This window comes from Heptranchias perlo, chromosome 23, assembly GCF_035084215.1.
Source record: "Heptranchias perlo isolate sHepPer1 chromosome 23, sHepPer1.hap1, whole genome shotgun sequence".
NCBI lineage: Eukaryota > Metazoa > Chordata > Chondrichthyes > Hexanchiformes > Hexanchidae > Heptranchias > Heptranchias perlo.
The window spans coordinates 7,778,571-7,796,629 of NC_090347.1; the positions used below are offsets into that span (position 1 = coordinate 7,778,571).

The 18,059-nt window shown below is 45.0% G+C and overlaps 1 protein-coding gene across 1 annotated transcript in view; it reads right to left on the reverse strand.

Annotated features, from left to right (window-relative positions):
- Nucleotides 1-18,059, reverse strand: part of rgs9b (regulator of G protein signaling 9b) — an 85,652-nt gene that overhangs the window by 44,947 nt on the left and 22,646 nt on the right. The window contains exons 2-5 of the mRNA XM_068004482.1: nt 11,797-11,893; nt 4,597-4,647; nt 3,617-3,723; nt 1,727-1,778 (exon numbers count right to left, since the gene is read on the reverse strand). Of these exons, the coding sequence (XP_067860583.1) occupies nt 1,727-1,778; nt 3,617-3,723; nt 4,597-4,647; nt 11,797-11,893 (307 nt within the window). The remainder of the gene's footprint in view (nt 1-1,726; nt 1,779-3,616; nt 3,724-4,596; nt 4,648-11,796; nt 11,894-18,059) is intronic.

The following is an 18,059-nucleotide window of genomic DNA, read 5'->3' on the forward strand; positions in this document are numbered from 1 at the left end:
GCAGATTGCCCCCCCCTCCCGTCTTAGCCCAGAGCTACTGATGCCAAACTGTAATGCCCCCTAAACTGCCGGCCTGGCTGAGATCAGCTGAGTCAACACAAACCAGGCTTTGAACCTGGGACCCTCCTGGTCCATACGGCTCGATTCAACACAGGTACAATCCTTACTTTCCAAAATCCTTTTCCTAGCCCTGGCTCAGTGGGTAGCACTCTCTGAGTCATGAAGGTTGTGGGTTCGAGACCCACTCCAGAGACTTGAGTACAAAATCCAGGCTGACACTCCCAATGCCAGTACTGAGGGAGTGCTGCACTGTCGGAGGTGCCGTCTTTCAGATGAAATGATAAACTGAGACCCCCCTCTGCCCTCTCAGGTGGATGTGAAAGATCACATGGCACTATTTCGAAGAAGAGTAGGGGAGTTTGCCCCAGTGTCCTGGGCCAATGTTTATCCCTCAAGCAACATCACTAAAAAACAGATGATCTGGTCATTTATCTCATTGCTGTTTGTGGGACCTTGCTGTGCACAAATTGGTTGCCACGTTTCCGAAATTACAGTGACTACACTTCAAAAAGTAATTCATTGGCTGTAAAGTGCTTTGGGACGTCCTGAGGTCGTGAAAGGATTTTATATAAATGCAAGCTCTTTCTTCCTTTCTATATAATTACCCCTTTCTTTCTTTTATCTAACAGGAGCCACAGCATATTGTGCCAGACGTACTTGTGTTATTTCCATGGGTTGTGAGCTCCCATGAGTCATTACTTTACAGTAAGTATTGACTGGATTATTTCCCGGTGACCAGATATTGATTTATCGCCCAATAAACCTGTAGTGACTATATCACAGCCGTAAACATGGCCACTGAGCCTCATGAAACGCCTTGCGATTGGTGACATCATATTAATCCTGGATGCTTTACTGGTTTGCAAGCCACTGCTGCCCAGGCAGGGTCCTATAAGAAGGAGTGCTTAGCAGTAGGGACCACATTGTATTAAAAATGCACTGATATTACAGGGCTCATGATCAATTAGATTGCTGTATGATACTGGTAGCTGATGGTTAGTGCACATTTCTTTCTCATTCCCGTACTAGATCAGAAATAAAATAAGCATGAGTTGCAAGACTGCACACTTTAAATCCAGGTTTGGGGAGATCAACACAACTTCCGTGCACTGCTCTCTCACATTTGCATCATCTGTTATCTCCGCTCTCCAGTGGGCTGATATAGGAAATGATTTTATGCTCAAGTCTCTGGAGTTGGGACTTGAACCCACAACCTTCTGACTCAGAGGCAAGAATGCTACCCGCTGAGACACAACCAACACACCACGAGTACGTTTACTTTAATGACGTTAACTGCCATCAGCTGTGGGAGCACTGTGTCCCTGCAGTCGACAGAACCCATATAAGGCAAAAGCGCCTTTTCGACCTTTGACTGCGTAGAGAGTCAGCAGATTGCGAGAGAGCCAATTCAATGATTCGAGAACTACAAACACTCTTTCCTCCATCACCAGCACAGCTCTCAGGTACTGGCTCCTCTGTTGCTGAGAATATCCACCTGACACTCTCGGCTTCCAGATCACATACACCATGTACACAGGACATGCACAAACTGGTTGGCTAAACCCGTCACAAAGTACAAGCCAATGTTTTAGCATTAATCGATTTACCTTATTGTTGGTAGTTTGAGAGTTTGGGAAGGGGAAGATCACTTGATAAAGATATTTACCATAGTCTGTGTCCTCAGCTGGCCATTCCTGGGTGGGCCAGAAGTACGGAGTCTGCATAGGATTTAAAGATATAAGAATTAAAATAAATAAACTTAGATCAGAGAAAACGCATACGAACAGGCTACTGGGGCAGATGAAGATGGGATAAATTGTAAATATAAAAGCACCCTGAGACCACAAGAAACGTATCCTCAAACAGTTTGTCATTGTTAGCATGTAAACTTGAGCTCATCCAAAACTCCGCTGCCCGTATCCTAACTCGCACCAAGTCCCGTTCACCCGTCACCCCTGTGCTCGCTGACCTACATTGGCTCCCGTTCGATATTAAAATTCTCATCCTTGTGTTCAAATCCCTCCAATGGCCTCACCCCTCCCTATCTCTGTAACCTCCTCCAGCCCCTAAGCCCTCCGCTATCTCTGCGCTCCTCCAATTCTTGCCTTTTGCGCATTCCCGATTTTAATCGCTCCACCATTGGCGGCCGTGCCTTCGGCTGCCTAGGCCCCAGGCTCTGGAATTCCCTCCCTAAACCTCTCCGCCTCGCTACCTCTCTCTCCTTTTAGTCACTCCTTAAAACCTTCCACTTTGACTAAGCTTTTGGTCACCTGTCCTAATATCTCCTTATGTGGCTCGGTGTCAAATTTTGTTTGATAATCGTTCCTGTAAAGCGGCTTGGGACGTTTTACTAGTTTAAAGGTGCAATATAAATGCAAGTTGTTGTTAAGTTGCTCGAACATATCCAACAATAAATCATTCACAGAATAAAGTCAGGACATTTGCAGACCCGTGTGCTTACTTATTAATGAATATTTATCCAGGGCAGTTTCATGGGGTTTAGATCACGTGCCAATGGGGCAGACTTGGTTAGAAGCACATACGCAATATACAAGTGACGAGAGTTGAAAGCTGTGGTTTCAGTGGGTGTATGCAGCACCCAGTGTGACGTAGAACTGCAGAGAATCAGAAGGGTCCCGGGCTTGATTCTCAGTCTGTGATGACTCACTGATCCCAGTTGGGTGGCAGTAGGGGAGCTACAATTGGTCCTCATTGGAAGGGGAAAGAAATCAGCCTAGGATTCCTGCTCCTGGTTATGAACCAGTGACCGCGGCTGAAACATGCAGGAGAGTGGACGCTGAGTTCCTCCTCCGGATGTTCCCAGGTTTTATTGGGTTTAACCCTCATTTCGGAATTCATTTTTCTGGGGGTAATTATCGGATTTAATCCGGTTTAACCCCAAAACCACAAGGCATATCTATGTTGACACAGAAAATCCTGCTCCTTCTAGGAGCATCAGAATTTGGGGGTGAAACACAGATCCACTGGCAACAGTTTCAGGGGTATGTCCTGGGGAGGTTCTCAACTACCTCAGGAATCTCACTAGATAGGCATCTAACAGGCCCACTGGTACCTACTGAGAGCAGTATTCTGAGCCACATCATGGAAGAATTCAGGGCTTGCCAGCAAAGCTCAGTACGATCTAGGGAAATTTCCCTGTGTAACCAGCATTGGATCTTAGAATTTCACAGCACAGAAGGAGGCCATTCGGCCCATTGTGCCTGAGCCAGCTATTTGAAAGAGCTATCCAATTAGTCCCACGCCCCCACCCCACTCCCACTCTCTCCCCATAGCCCGGCAAATTTTTCTTTTTCAAGTATTTATCCAATTCCCTTTTGGAAGTTACCATTGAATCTGCTTCCACCACCTTTTCAGGCAGTGTGTTCCAGATCATTACAACTCTCTGCATAAAAAAAATATTCTCCTCCTGGTGCTTTTGCCAATTATCTTTAATCTGCGTCCTCTGGTCACTGAGTCTACATTAGGGAACAAACTTCATCAGTTCACCACAGACTGCATATGTTAATTTTCCATTAGTGGTAACGGGTTTGTTTACCTGGAACCTGTAAAGACTGCTGTCCAGCCGGAGGATTAAGTTCCTGGGATCTTGTAAGGGGTAGATGTAACCAAGCTTCACTATCATATTTCCCAAGATGTAGCCTTCTAAAAAAATCAATTCAGTGAAACACAACAGTCAGCCAGTGTGAAGATATTAGAGCAACAAGAATTAAATGTAATAAAAGAGACACTACAGGCATACATTATATATATATATATATATATATATATATACACACACATACATAATATATACACACACTTATATATACACACATATATGTATATACACACGCATACATACACACATATACACACACACATATATATACACATATATAAACACACATATATTTATACACATATATATGCACACACATATATATGCACACACATATATATGCACACACACATATATATATATATACACACATATATACTTCACAGGTTTCTCACCAAATCTTTCCCCTCTGCTAAGGTGCAAATCTAGTTGAATCTGCCACCTTATTTGTAAATATAAAATCTCTCGTGATTCAATCTGTTACAATAAATCTGTAGGTTTGTGTTGCGACTCGTTCAGTGGATATTGGCTTTGGAAGCTCCTTCGCCAGAGCCCTAATCTGCTCCACACGAATGTAATAAGATTGATAAGAACAGAAAATGGAAGCAACGCACAGCAGCTGGATCACCAGAATGCTAGGCCAGGGTTTTGGATGGGACCATTCATCAGAACCATTTCCTCTTTCACTGACAGCAGCTGCTGTAGGTCCTGGGTCTCCACTGTGGTCGATGCCTCACGACATCCGCAATGGAGGATGGAGGTCCATGGAGTAACAATCAATAGTTAATTATTGGGGGGAAGTAAAGGTCAGGATACATTACAGTGCGAAGGATTGACTGAGTTATGGGGGGGGGAGGAGGGAAAAGGCTCTATAAAAATGTAACAGATGTTGCACAGATGCCCGTCAGAATTCTTACCTTCATCTGTAATTTGCAGGCGCTGAAGCAGCCACTCCATTACATCTGTCCCTGCGAAGAGAACAGGCAGCATCGTGACAATATTAAAAGCCAGGGCTGAGTGGTGCAGTAGGTTAATGGACTGTGGGTGTTAGATTAGCTTCAGACCCAGGTTACTGCCTTTCTTATGTGACGTGAGTTGGGCAGTCAGACCTCAGCTCCAAGTGCGCTCTCATCAACTTTGACCTTACTGAAGAGGTTGCCTTTCTGCCAACATGGTTATCTTCCACTGGCTTTGGAGAAAGGACCTGGTGATCCGATACCTTCGGTTCATTGCCAAATTTGGGGCGCGTGGTGCACATGGTCGCATCTTCTAATGGACCAGGGTCGCATCTTCTAACTGACCAAGGTCACACCATCTAACGGACCAAGGTCACACCTTCAAATGGACCAAGGTTGCACCTTCTAACTGACCAAAGTCGCACCTTCTAATGGACCAAGGTCGCACCTTCAAACGGACCAAGGTCGCACCTTCAAACGGACCAAGGTCGCACCTTCAAACGGACCAAGGTCGCACCTTCAAACGGACCAAGGTCGCACCTTCAAACGGACCAAGGTCGCACCTTCAAACGGACCAAGGTCATTCCTTCTAACGGACCAAGGTCGTTCCTTCTAATGGACCAAGGTCACACGATCTAACGGACCAAGGTCGCACCATCTAATGGACCAAGGTCGTTCCTTCTAATGGACCAAGGTCACACGATCTAACGGACCAAGGTCGCACCATCTAATGGACCAAGGTCGTTCCTTCTAATGGACCAAGGTCGCATCTTCTAAAGGACCAAGGTCGCACCATCTAACGGACCAAAGTCGCACCATCTAACGGAACAAGGTCGCACCATCTAACGGAACGAGGTCGCACCATCTAACGGAACGAGGTCGCACCATCTAACGGAACAAGGTCGCACCATATAACAGACCAAGACCACATCTTCTAACGGACCAAGGTCGCATCTTCTAACAGACCAAGGTCACATCTTCTAACGGACCAAGGTTGCATCTTCTAACGGACCAAGGTCGCACCATCTATCTGACCAGGGGAGCATTGGCAGGACTGTTAGTCTTTACTCCTCCTTCTTTTAATATGTTATTACTCTTTTGTAAATTTGCCCTGTATTTCCCACCATCGATGGATTATCGTGAGTTTGACTTCAGCGTGAAAGGTTTTGGGGTACTTTTGATGAGTCGTTCTCACTTTCAGTGGTTTCACTGAGCTCTCCGTTGGCAAATCTTGCATGCCCTACGATCCAGAAACTGCAAGCTCTTGGATTTCTGCCGCTGCTCAGATCTCAGGACTCACAAGAATCTGAGCTCCAAAGGACAGACACACCAATGCACCAGACTCAAGTTAATTTCAGGCTCAAAACTGACTTACTAATTTTATTTGTAGTAAAAGCACAATTATTTAGATTTTCAATCTCGAGCAGCCCCCAAGCCCAGTATTTGGCTGACCTTAACTCCATTTTACCACCTTCACTCCCTATCCCTTGAGATCCTTACCTAACAAAAATCTATCTTATCTCAGTCTTGAAAGCTCCAATTGTCCCAGCATCCACAGCCTTTTGGGGGAGAGAGGTCTAGATTTCCACTACTCTTTGTGTGAAGAAGTGCTTCCTGATTTCACTCCCAAATGGCCTGGCTCTAATTTTAAGGTTATGACCCCTTTGTTCTGGACTCTCCCACCAGAGGAAATAGTTTCTCTGTATCTACCCTATCAAATCCATTCATCATTTTAAACACATCGATTGGATCACCCCTCAACCTTCTATATTCAAGGGAATACAAACCAAGTTTATGCAACCTGTCCTTATAATTTAACCCTTTAAGCCCTGGTAAACCTGCACTGTAGCACTTCCAAAGTCAATAAATGCAAATATACAAGGCTGCAGATACTGACACCACTATTCCCAGCCAGATAATTGGGTAATTCCCCCATCAATCACGCCTGGAGATCGCACTGCTGTAAGTGACTGGGATTGATTTGAAGCATGTAAATTGTATCATGTAACTATCCTCCACTCATTGCATTTTGCTGGAGAAATAATCCTGCTGTACTCGGGAGACTCTGCTGTAGTTTCGACTCTCAAGTCCTGCCCCGCCTCCAACTCATTGGCTGACACAGTGGAGTCAATATTCAATCCTTTAATTTAGAAGAAAATATATACACAAGTGTAGCTTTAACTCCAACTAAATAATACAGTAACACGATGAGCTGTCACACTCACACATGGTCCTCACATTATTTACTCAGCTTAAAAACTAGCTCGGTGGAACAGTCACTACAAAGGAGGGAAGTGGTTCCATGTTGGCAATAAAATTGGAGGTTGTAGATTCTGAATTTTCATTAGCTGTCAGAATATAAAACATATTCTTCTGGGCTAGGATCTATCTATACATAAAAACTTTGGTGCATAATATTTAAGAAGGTTTTAAAATCAATCCTTCAGTGAGCACCTCCATGCAATTTTTAATTGATCCAAACACAAAAGAAATGCAGACACACAGAAGTTGAGAAGGAAATGTTAGCGGAATCCTACTCCTAATTATAAACCATGTAATCGAGCTTTAGCTCAAGGCAATTCAGGCTATGATGCCATTGTAAATTAAAAGCTTTCTACACATTACCATCTAATCACTTTAACAGCAAATGTAATTATTAAATACAAGTCAGTCTTCCGCACTGCTGACTAGGAGAGTCAACTAACGTAAAATGTCCATCTTTAATTCTTCGTCCCACCCCCTCTCTGACCTCGGCTTCCTACATTGTTCCAATGAAGCTCAACGGAAGCTCGAAGATCAGCACCTCATCTTCCCATTAGGCACTTTACCACCTTCTAGCCTCAACACTGAATTCAACACTGCTCCTATTTTTTCAGACAGCAGGTGCTAGTAATAGTTCTGCTGTTACCATTTACAGCTCCTCTAGACCCATCTTTTGTTTCTTTACTTGTCCCATTACCACCCTCCTTTTGCCTTGCACCATCATCCCTTTTTTGTTATTTAATCACTCCTGCCCTCCATCCTATCACAGACATTTCCCTTTTGTTCTTTCCTCCCACCCCACTTTTCCCTGGCTCTACACTTGCTTAAAAACTGTTAAACCTCTAATTTCTTCCAGTTCTGATGAAAGGCCATCCACCTGAAAATGTTAACTCTGTTTCACTCTCCACAGATGCTGCCTGACCTGCCGAGTGTTTCCAGCATTTTCTGTTTTTATTTCGGATTTCCAACATCTGCAGTATTTTGCTTTTGTTAAAATGTCCATTGCCTGCGATGGCAAACTGCTTAGCTCATTGTGATCGCATCACTGCTTCAAGCAACACTTGTGCATAACTCTGCAACCTCTTGATCAAAACTAAAAACTCTAGTGCGCTAAATTTTATGCAGGAAACTTATTATCACACCAAAACTGGGGAGAGAACAGAAATCAGCAGGAGAAAAAGGCAAAAAGTAGCCAAAAAAAAACACAAAAAAAAACAAACAGCGAAAAAAGTATTGAAATTATAGTATCAAAAAATCCCCCCAAAAACAACAAGAGAAACAAAGGTCAAGTAAGAATATCATAAAGAACTTCGACCGCCAAGAACACCCAACAGGAATCTGGGCGAGAGGGTCAATGGACTGTGAAGGATCTTCCATTAAAATGGGTTAAAATGTTAGAATGTGGAACTCGCTACCACACAGAGTAGCTGAGGCGAACAGCACAGATGCATTAAAAGGGGAAGCTAGATAAGTACATGAGGGAGAAAGGAATAGAAGGTTATAGTAACGTAGGAACAGGAGTAGGCCATTTGGCCCTTCGACCCTGTTCTGCCATTCAATTAGATCACGGCTAACCTGTATTTTAACTCCATCTAACCTCCCCCACCCCCGCCTTGGTTCCGTAACCCTTAATACCCTTGCCTAACAAAAATTATGCTGATTAGGTTAGATGAAGTAGGGAGGGAGGAGGTTTGTGTGGAGCATAAACGCTAGCATAGACCAGTTGGGCCAAATGGCCTGTTTCTGTGCTATAAATTCTACGTAATTCTATGAATTCATGGGTAGAAAATCCCGTGTGCCTTGCTGACCTCTGTGCTGAATTCCCAATAGGGCAGGTTTCTGATAGATGCTCCCGGAGAGGAATGGCTCGCACAGGGAGCACTGGTCCGGAAAGTACAGCCCGCAGCAACTGAGATTTCTGTGGATTCATTTAAATGGATGGAAAATTAGGTGCCTGATTACTGACCAGTGGCACTTACTGGAAGTCCATGTGTGTGTAGATCACACCAGCACAGGATCAGGCTCATCTGTGAGGGGGTTAGCCTGCTATCACTCACAACAACAACAATTTGCATTTATAAAGCGCCTTAAACATAGTCAAACATCCCAAGGCGCTTCACAGGAACGATTATCAGACAAAATTTGACACCGAAACACATGAAGAGGTATCAGAACAGGTAACCAAAAGCTTGGTCAAAGAGGTAGGTTTTAAGGAGTGTCTTAAAGGAGGAGAGAGAGGTAGGGAGGTGGCGAGGTTTAGGGAGGGAATTCCAGAGCTTAGGGAGTAGGCGGGTGAAGGCACGGCCGCCAATGGTGGAGAGATGAAAATCGAGGATGTGCAAGAGGTCAGAATTGGGGGAGCGCAGAGATCTCGGAGGATTGTAGGGCTGGAGGAGGTTACTGTTTATGCTCACACATGAAGATGAGCCACTTGGATGAGGTAGCGGAGGGATGCCAATGCTGGAGGAACCACAGCCCCAGCAAGGAGCACCTCCCTTCAGGAGAGCAGAGGCTAAAATTGGCGGACTTTTTTTTCTGACCCAGTCGGAGGTCTATTACTAAAATCACAAAGGAAATTTCAAAATCAGTTAGATCTTCAGTTGCATGTGGCGTCAGTGTTTAGGTTATGTAATCCTCTTACTATTATACCAGGTAACCTAGCAACAGACTGAGCTAATGTAAGGGTGAATCATTGACATTACTCTTTAGCTTATTTAGTTTTTATCTCCTAAGTAGAAAGGACAAGTGGCATCATATTACATGGACGCGTGGGGAAGATCAGCAGGGAACTATTGGCTGCAACACATCAACAGCAGAGTACTTCACTCACGAATAATAAATTAAGATAGGACTGGACTTTACAACAAAGGTACACTGTTAACTTTGGTCGTGTATATTTAGGGGGACTGTTTCCCCTCTATCACACTGCAATAAACCCCCGATATCACTGTGGATCAAACTGTACAGGTAGCATGGCACTTCAATTCAAATCCTGCAAATGGAAGAGCGTGGAGTGTGTTTCAAGGACTGACAGCGTTATCAAGACTGAGATGATGCAAGTGGACGCCATCACTCGATCAGAGATGAGAGGAGATACTGTGAAAGCCGGAAATGGGAATCGAAAATGGAAAACGGTAGAAATACACAACTAGTGAGTCAGCATCCGAACGGCAAAAGACAGATTAACGTTTCAGGTGGGGACTAGATCTCATGAAAGGTCTACCCCAAAAAGAAAACGTGCCCATTTGTTTTCTCAGAAGCTGACTGGCCTGTGTTTTTCCATCATTTTCAATTCAGAGCGTGTGCAACAATTTTGACATTCAATGATAGAATTTTACAGCACAGAAACAGGCCATATGGTACCTATGCCGGATCTCTGGAGGAGCCATCCACTTAGTCCCATTTCCCTGCCCTTTCCCCGTACTCTTTTAAATTTTACTTTTTCAAATATTTATCCACTTCGCTTTTAAAAGCTATTATGGATTCTGCTTCCCCCACTGTTTCTGATCCAGCATTCCATATCTTAGCCATTCTCCATTAAAAGAAAATTCTCTTAACCTTTCCCTGTGGCTCAGTGGGTAGCACCCTCAGCTCTGAGTCAGAAGATTGTGGGTTCAAGTCCCACTCCAAAGGCTTGAGCACAAAATCTAGGCTGGTTCTCCAGTGCAGTACTGAGGGAGTGCTTTCAGATGAAACTTTAAACTGAGGTGTCTGCCCTCTCAGGTGGATGTAAAAGATAACCTGGCACTATTTCACAGGGGAGTTCTTCCCTGCGTCCTGGCCAATATTTATCCCTCAACCAACACCGAGAAACAGATTATCACATTGCTGTTTGTGGGACCTTGCTGTGCGCAAATTGGCTGTAAGGTGCTTTGAGACATACTGAGGTCGTGAAAGGCACTATATAAATGCAAGTCTTTCTTTCTTGTGTCTCTCAGTTTACTACACATTGGGTTCCAGTAGTGGAAGAGCAAGACCAGGTCAATGTCAATCAGCACCTCCTTTTTTACATGAATGGATTCAGCAAGGGTGAGGCCATAATGAAGTGACACAGCGACTGTCGCTCATCAGGCACTGGCTGTGCCGGTGTCCAAATGTGCTAACCTCTCAGTGAGATCTGCTCTTTGAAATATTTGACAAGCACTCATGGTGCATACCACACGAGAATCTGGTAGAGCCACAGGTTGGAGGGAGGGGTCAAGGGGCAGAACACCAGATACCAGAAGCTAGTAAAGGGCTGCTGGCTGCCTGTGAAATGCTGGCATTTTTTTGGATCCAAAATATGTTGAGGATTTAGGTCCCCTCACAGGTTTTTGGTCAATGAAGGCTGTCTTTCGGATGAAATGTTAAACCGAGGCCACTTCTGCCCTCTGAGGTGGACGTAGCAAATCCTTTGGCACTATTCAAAGAAGAGCAGGGGAGTTCTCTCCGGTGTCCTGGCCAGTGCTTATCCCTCAACCAACATCAGCAAAAACAAATTATCCGGTCAGTTATCTTACTGCTGTTTGTGGGATCTTGCTGTGCGCAAATTGGTGCCGTGTTTCCTACATTTCAACAGTGACTACAATTCAAAAGCACTTCATTGGCTGTAAAGCACTTTGGGATGTGATGAAGTCATGAAAGCGATATATAAATACCAGTTCATTCATTCAAAAAAAACCACCTGTAAGTCTGGTCCATGTGTAATGGTTTAGGAATGGATGTACCAGTAATCTATACCATTACCAGTAAGTCCAGGTACTGGTTTAATGGTGTAGGGATGGATTGCTAGTAAGATTTTTTAATCAATTTTAGGAAACAATTTCTAGAACATTAGCCAGCGTCACTGCAGCTAGCATAAAGTAAATCAACCCTTCCTGCCCTATCTGTGGCACCAGGAAAGAATATCACCCCTCTTACCTGTCATAGCATGAGGGATGGTGGTAATCATCAGTCTCTGTGTTTGTGTTTTAATTCCAGTACTTGGATCCTGCATCTCCATTATCAGAGGTTCAATCTAGAGAGAAAAGAGGTACAAACAGGATGAAAAGGAGAGGAGAAGAGATCAAAGGAAAGGTTGAAAAACAAAAAACGGAACATATTAGCCCCAATTATGTGAGGCTGTACTGGTGCTGGAGATGGTAGCCATGTACTATACAGATCATCGAGTCAAACCAACATCTGGTGACAAGATGCACTGCTGGTCTCCAGAAAGGGTGCCCTGAAGTGCCAAACAGGACAACCATCCTTGCACTTATTCCAGACAGTAACTCCACTTTTCCAGGTATCGGACAGATAGATGCACCACCCTGTCACTGGTCCACTCAACTCCATTTTGTGCCTCTACAATGCATTTCCTGTGACTTCATTTTGCCTGCCACATTTTTTCCTTCCAACCGCCCCCCCCCCCTCCCCACAGTCGTGCTGCAGGCTGACAAATATTGCAAATCCATTTTGAACCTTTTAAAACAGCTGAAACAGTATTTGCCCCATATGCAGCCATTCATCTTTAAGTGGGCACATCCCTTTAAATTTGACCTGTACTGGATTGTCTGCCCTTCCCCATTGGGCTAGCTGCTGACTCAGGACAAGGCAATGCTGGTCATTTATTTCATTGCAGTTTGTGGGATCTTGCTGTGCGCATGTTGGCTGCCGAGTTTCCTACATTATTCGAATAACCTGACCTTGCAAAGTCGCACACAGTGAGCTGGGGGCCAGCTTGCCCCAGCAGCCAACAATTCTTGGCACAGATTTTGCTGATTACGCAAATGTCATGTAAAGCGTTGTAAAAAGGAATATTTTTTGAAATGTCATCATAGTACATTGTTATCAAACATGTTTTTTGTTGGTCATCTTATTTATTTTTTAAAAAGAACATGGCCCTGAAAATCCATGGGACCGTCCACTGATGGGAATGATGGGAAGCGCCCACTAATGACCTCCACTCGTGACCCTGCCGAAGTATCTGGGGTCAAGGTGAGGTCACCTAATTTAAATATCACTTGGTGGGCGCGCGCCAGAGACGGGAAGGATCAGGAAATGTGACGCTGGTCAGCTGGTGACGCAGTTGTTGGCGGTCCCACTAGGCCCCTTTAATTCTGGGACCTGATTGGTATTCTTTATAAGTGGGCTGATTTCTCTGGCAGTGTGGCTGGTCTGAACCGCAGGTGGGTCCCACATTCACCGGGGCTGAGTGCTGACATACCGAAAGCGCCTTTCATGATCTCACGGCGTTGCAAAGCGCTTTACAGCCAATTAAGTACTTTTGAAATATAGGGGTCGATTTTAGGTTGGCCGAGCGGATGCATTGGGGGCGGGGGTCTCGTAAAATCGGGGAATCCCGGAGTGGGTCCAGAGCCCGGCTCTAACCCGCCCATTTCCGGGTTCCCCAGTGATGCGTTCGGGTGCGCACGCAGCTCCCGGATGCGGGACTCCCACCGGCAATTAAAGCCGGCGGGATGACAATTTAAATACTTACTTACCTAGTTGAGGTACTTGACAGACCTCATTGACAGGAGATTTTGGCAGGGGTGCAATTTTGAAGGATCCTCAATGCGTTTCCCGTGCTGTGGGGAACACTCCCTGTTGGAGCAGACGTGTTTCAGTCAGCAGCCAGTGGGAGATGCAAAGGATTTTTTGACAGTTGGGGGGAATATCTCATTTATTGCAGCAGGGCACTCTGTCACTTCAGACAAAGTTTTGGCTGCAATACCTTTGTCTTTCCACTCAAAATTATTAATTTATACCCTAAACTCTGCTGTGCAAACACATTTACTTACTTTGCGGACCCCCTGAAACTCACACCGTCGAGATGGGGGGTGCCATGGCTGCATTCATCACTTCATCCGAGGACGAGCAACATCACCAGCCTCGCCAGGCACGCCGTCCACCTCCGCCACGTGGAGCTCCACAACACAGTGCTGCGCCACAGGCACCTGCACAAGATAGTCGTGTAACTACACATACACCCACTGTAGGGTGACCCAATGGGTGGCATCAAGTGTGGGTGTTCATGGAGAACCTCATGAAAGGGACTTATTACACAAGCCAGTCAAGAATGGCCAAGACGTGGCAGTAGTGGTGACAATATAATATTTAATGTGAGTTGAACCAAAATCAAATATAAATAAAAAACATGACAAACCGTCAAACGCCCTTGTGCATCCCCTTTGTGCTCACGAAACCTTTGCCTTACGCTTCCTACTACTCATATGTGATGCATCCCCTGTGGCTGCAGCAGAGGTAGTGGCAGGTTGGGTGAGGGTGACTGTGAAAGAGATGCATCAGAGGGTGAGAATGATCAGAGCCATGAGATTGTATGAGGATTGGGTTGAGTGGTAATGGTGGGATGAGTACTGGGGAGGTGAGTAAGTGCAAGTAAGTTGAGGATGAGGTTTGAGTGGGTGTGAGGAGTGATGGCAGTGCAGAAGGAGTTGTGGGGTGGGGGCGGTGATGTGGAAGACGGAGTGTAGGAGAATAAGTGTGCTCACTGTGGCTGACCTAGTTAGGTCATTGAAGCGCTTCCTGCACTGTATGCAGGTGCAGGATATGTCGCTGGTGCTGCTGACCTCCTCTGTCACCTCGAGCTTGGTGGCAGAGGCAGGCCATTTCCTCCCGTCCGCCAGGTAGAAGATCTCTCTCCTCCTCCTCACCCCATCCAGTAAGACCTGGAGTGAGGCATCATTAAACCTGGGAGCAGCCTTTCCCCTGGGCTGCTCCATGCTGTATTTTTGGTTGTTTGCTGCAGGAGCAGCATTGGAGGACTTCCCCTTTAAATAGGGCTCCTCCAGCTGACAGCCTGTGATGCGGGTGCGCAGTCCACCCACTGCGCAAGTTTCCAACGGGAAACCCGGAAGCCAAGGTAAGTGGCTTCAATTTACTTGCGATTGCGTGGGGAACCCACTGATTTCACTGGGCGGGTTACCCACTCGCCCAGTCGACCCCCCGCTGCCAACCCGCCTCCCTGGTAATATAGTCACTGTTGTAATGGAAGAAACATGGCCATCAATTTGCGCACAGCAAGATCCCACAAACTGCAATGTGATAATGATCAAATAATTCTTTTTAGTGATGTTTGGTTGAAGAATAAAATATTGGCCAGAACTTTCCTACTCTTGTTGGAAATAATGCTGTGGGATCTTTTCCGTCCACCTGAGAGGGCAGACAGGGCCTGGGTTTAACATCTCATCCGAAAGACGACACCTCCGACAGTGCAGCACTCCCTCAGTACCGCACTGGAGTGCCAGCCTAGATTCTGTGCTCAAATCTCTGGACTTGAACCTGAACCTTCTGACTCAGAGATGAGTGTGCTACCCATTGAGCCAGGGCCAACATCACCACCATATAAGAAAAGTGATGTAGGTTCAAGTAGGCAATAATGAAAGGGCAAACGGATGGATTGATATAAATCATCAGCAAGTTATGTTTGTATCAAATAATCAATATTTAATTAACTGCTATGGAATGGGGGAATTCTTTCTGGTTGAAGCTTTTGTTCAGCCTATAATTGCTGGGAGTCTGCAAGTATCGATTTGTAGTAATAGAGAGAATGCAGTTTAAGATTTGCAAGGAGGACTTAGATCAGTTAAGCAAACGGGCGGGCCAATGGGAAGCTAAATGCAGAAATGTTGAAGGTTGGCTGTGAAATGTGCGGAATAAGGACGTGATGAATGGATCAGTGTGAGTGCGGGGCTGGGGGGAGATTCAGAAAGGGACGTGGCGACAAAGGCAGACTCAGAATTTTCAACGTTACACAATGTGGAGAAGCAACTGAAAAGGCAAGCGAATGGCACGTTGGGGTACACCCTCCGCACAGGAGAGCACAAGTCCGCGGAGGTCGTTTAAATGTAATCGGCTTCCCTGGTGATCTAGTGTGAGGAAAATAAACAGGCTGGTCTGGAGCACTAGGGATCTGATGCTGTGCGCCTTCGGCTCCTTTCCCACTCACATTTCTGTTTCTCTCTTGCCCGCATCACTGTGCTTTGTGCAATACCAGATAATGAATTAGAGAATAAACATTAATTTAACCTAAACAACAGAAAATAGAATGTAAAACATTTACAATTTATAACATTATCGGAAACTGCTGTGCTTGAGTTAATATCTTGCGATACAATCCAGCAATCTATTACCCTCCAATAACCTACCTTAATAATTGAGTTCGTTTCCCTGGTCTACGTCTCAGGAATACACACCTCCGTGATATGGTTACAGCCTTTAATTACTATAATTCCAGCAAATGCTGTATGATTCAGTTTGGTAATTAGTGCAGGTAAAATGATGATCTCTGAATTAAAAGAACATTTCACCCGCTGTATCAACAATGGAGCTTAACTCAAAACAAGGTTCAATGCCCTTCAAAGACATCTTAACAGCTAAAATATAGCTTATCTATGGCATTGCTCAGAATTATTGTGGTAATCGGCCAAGATAAACTTCTTTAATTCCATAAACGGAAAAGAAAAAAAATTCAGGCCACTCCGCTGGAAAAACGAGCTAATTGACTAATTGTAGTGAAATCCGGTGTGTTCTTCACCGCATTTTTGTGATTTTGCTACAAGCAGCAAGCAGAGGAAATCTGCCATTTGCGCAGTAATGCTTTGCACTGGCAATATGCAATGGGCAGTGGCAATATGCACTGGCAATATGCACTGGCAATGGGCACTGGAAATATGCACTGGCGATGAGCACTGGTAATAGGCACTGGCAAAGGGCAATGGGTTCAGCTGTAGAGTGGGGGAGAATATCAAGGAGTTGCCACAGTTTCTCCACGTGGTGAATTCCCAATCATTGCCACGTCTGTACTGGGAGGTGCCAAATGGAGGAAGGAAGAAGAAGTAGAGGAGTCCTCTCCATTGGCCAGGAGTGAGAGGGCCATTGGCAATGGCCTGGGAGCAAGTTGTCTGCCCCCCCCCCCCCCCACTTAAGGACTGGGTACAGCGCACAGCTTTTGGGGAACAAAATCTCTTTGTTTTTCTTATAAAACATAATATGTGGTTATTATATATTTATACTCATGTCTATATTTCCACCAAAATGAGCAAACAGAGGAAACTATAGATATGATGTTGACGTATACATTCAAGCATTTGAACGGAGTTCATTGGTTCTCCTACATATTGTACCTCTAACTGTTAGGATAGGGGTTAATACCCATGCTTTGTACATGCAGAATTACAAATCTGGACTCTGCAGTCCAGGGAAGGCACCAAGCAAAGTCCAGCTACTTCCACATTGGGACAGGAAGCTGGAGGACTCGTCACTTACTGGCCAACATGAGTCAGCACTTTAGAAAAAGAGGGGGAAAATATCAAATGATATATCCATTCTGTCAAAGTGAGAACGATAGAGTATAAGAAAGGCCACTGAACCCCCCTCCCAGTTTGATTCTACTCCTTCCAACGAATGAGTTGTGACGTTTGGAAGGGCACATCTCAGGAAGGACGTGAGTTTGCAACTTAGGTTCATGTTGTGGTTGGTGGGGCTCACAAGAAATGTGAGTAAAATTGATGAGGAGAGTTACCTCGACTTTCCAGCAAACTTTTTCCTCCTTCTCAATAACAACTTGCATTTATATAGCGCCTTTAATCCAGTAAAATGTCCCAAGATGCTTCATTACATTACATAGAATTACATCAAATGTACAGCACAGAAACAGGCCATTCATCCCAACTGGTCTTTGCTGGTGTTTATGCTCCACACAAGCCTCCTCCCTCCCTGCTTCATCTAACCTTATCAGCATATCCTTCTATTTATTTCTCCCTCATGTGTTTATCTAGCTTCCCCTTAAATGCATCGAGGCTAGCCACCTCAACTACTCTTTGTGGTAGCGAGTTCCACATTCTAACCACTCTCTGGTAAAGAGGTTTCTCCTGAATTCCCTATTGGATTTATTAGTGACTATTTTATATTTATGACTCCTAGTTCTGGTCTCCCCTGCAAGTGGAAACATCTTCTCTACGTTTACCCTATCAAACCCTTTCATAATCTTAAAGACCTCTTTCAGGTCATCCTTCAATCTTCTCTTTTCGAGAGAAAAAAGCCCCAGCCTGTTCAATCTTTCCTGATAGGAATAACCGCTCATAAGAGCATAAGAAATAGGAGCCATACGGCCCCTTGAGCCTGCTCCGCCATTCAATAAGATCATGGCTGATCTTCAACCTCAACTCCACTTTCCCGCCCTA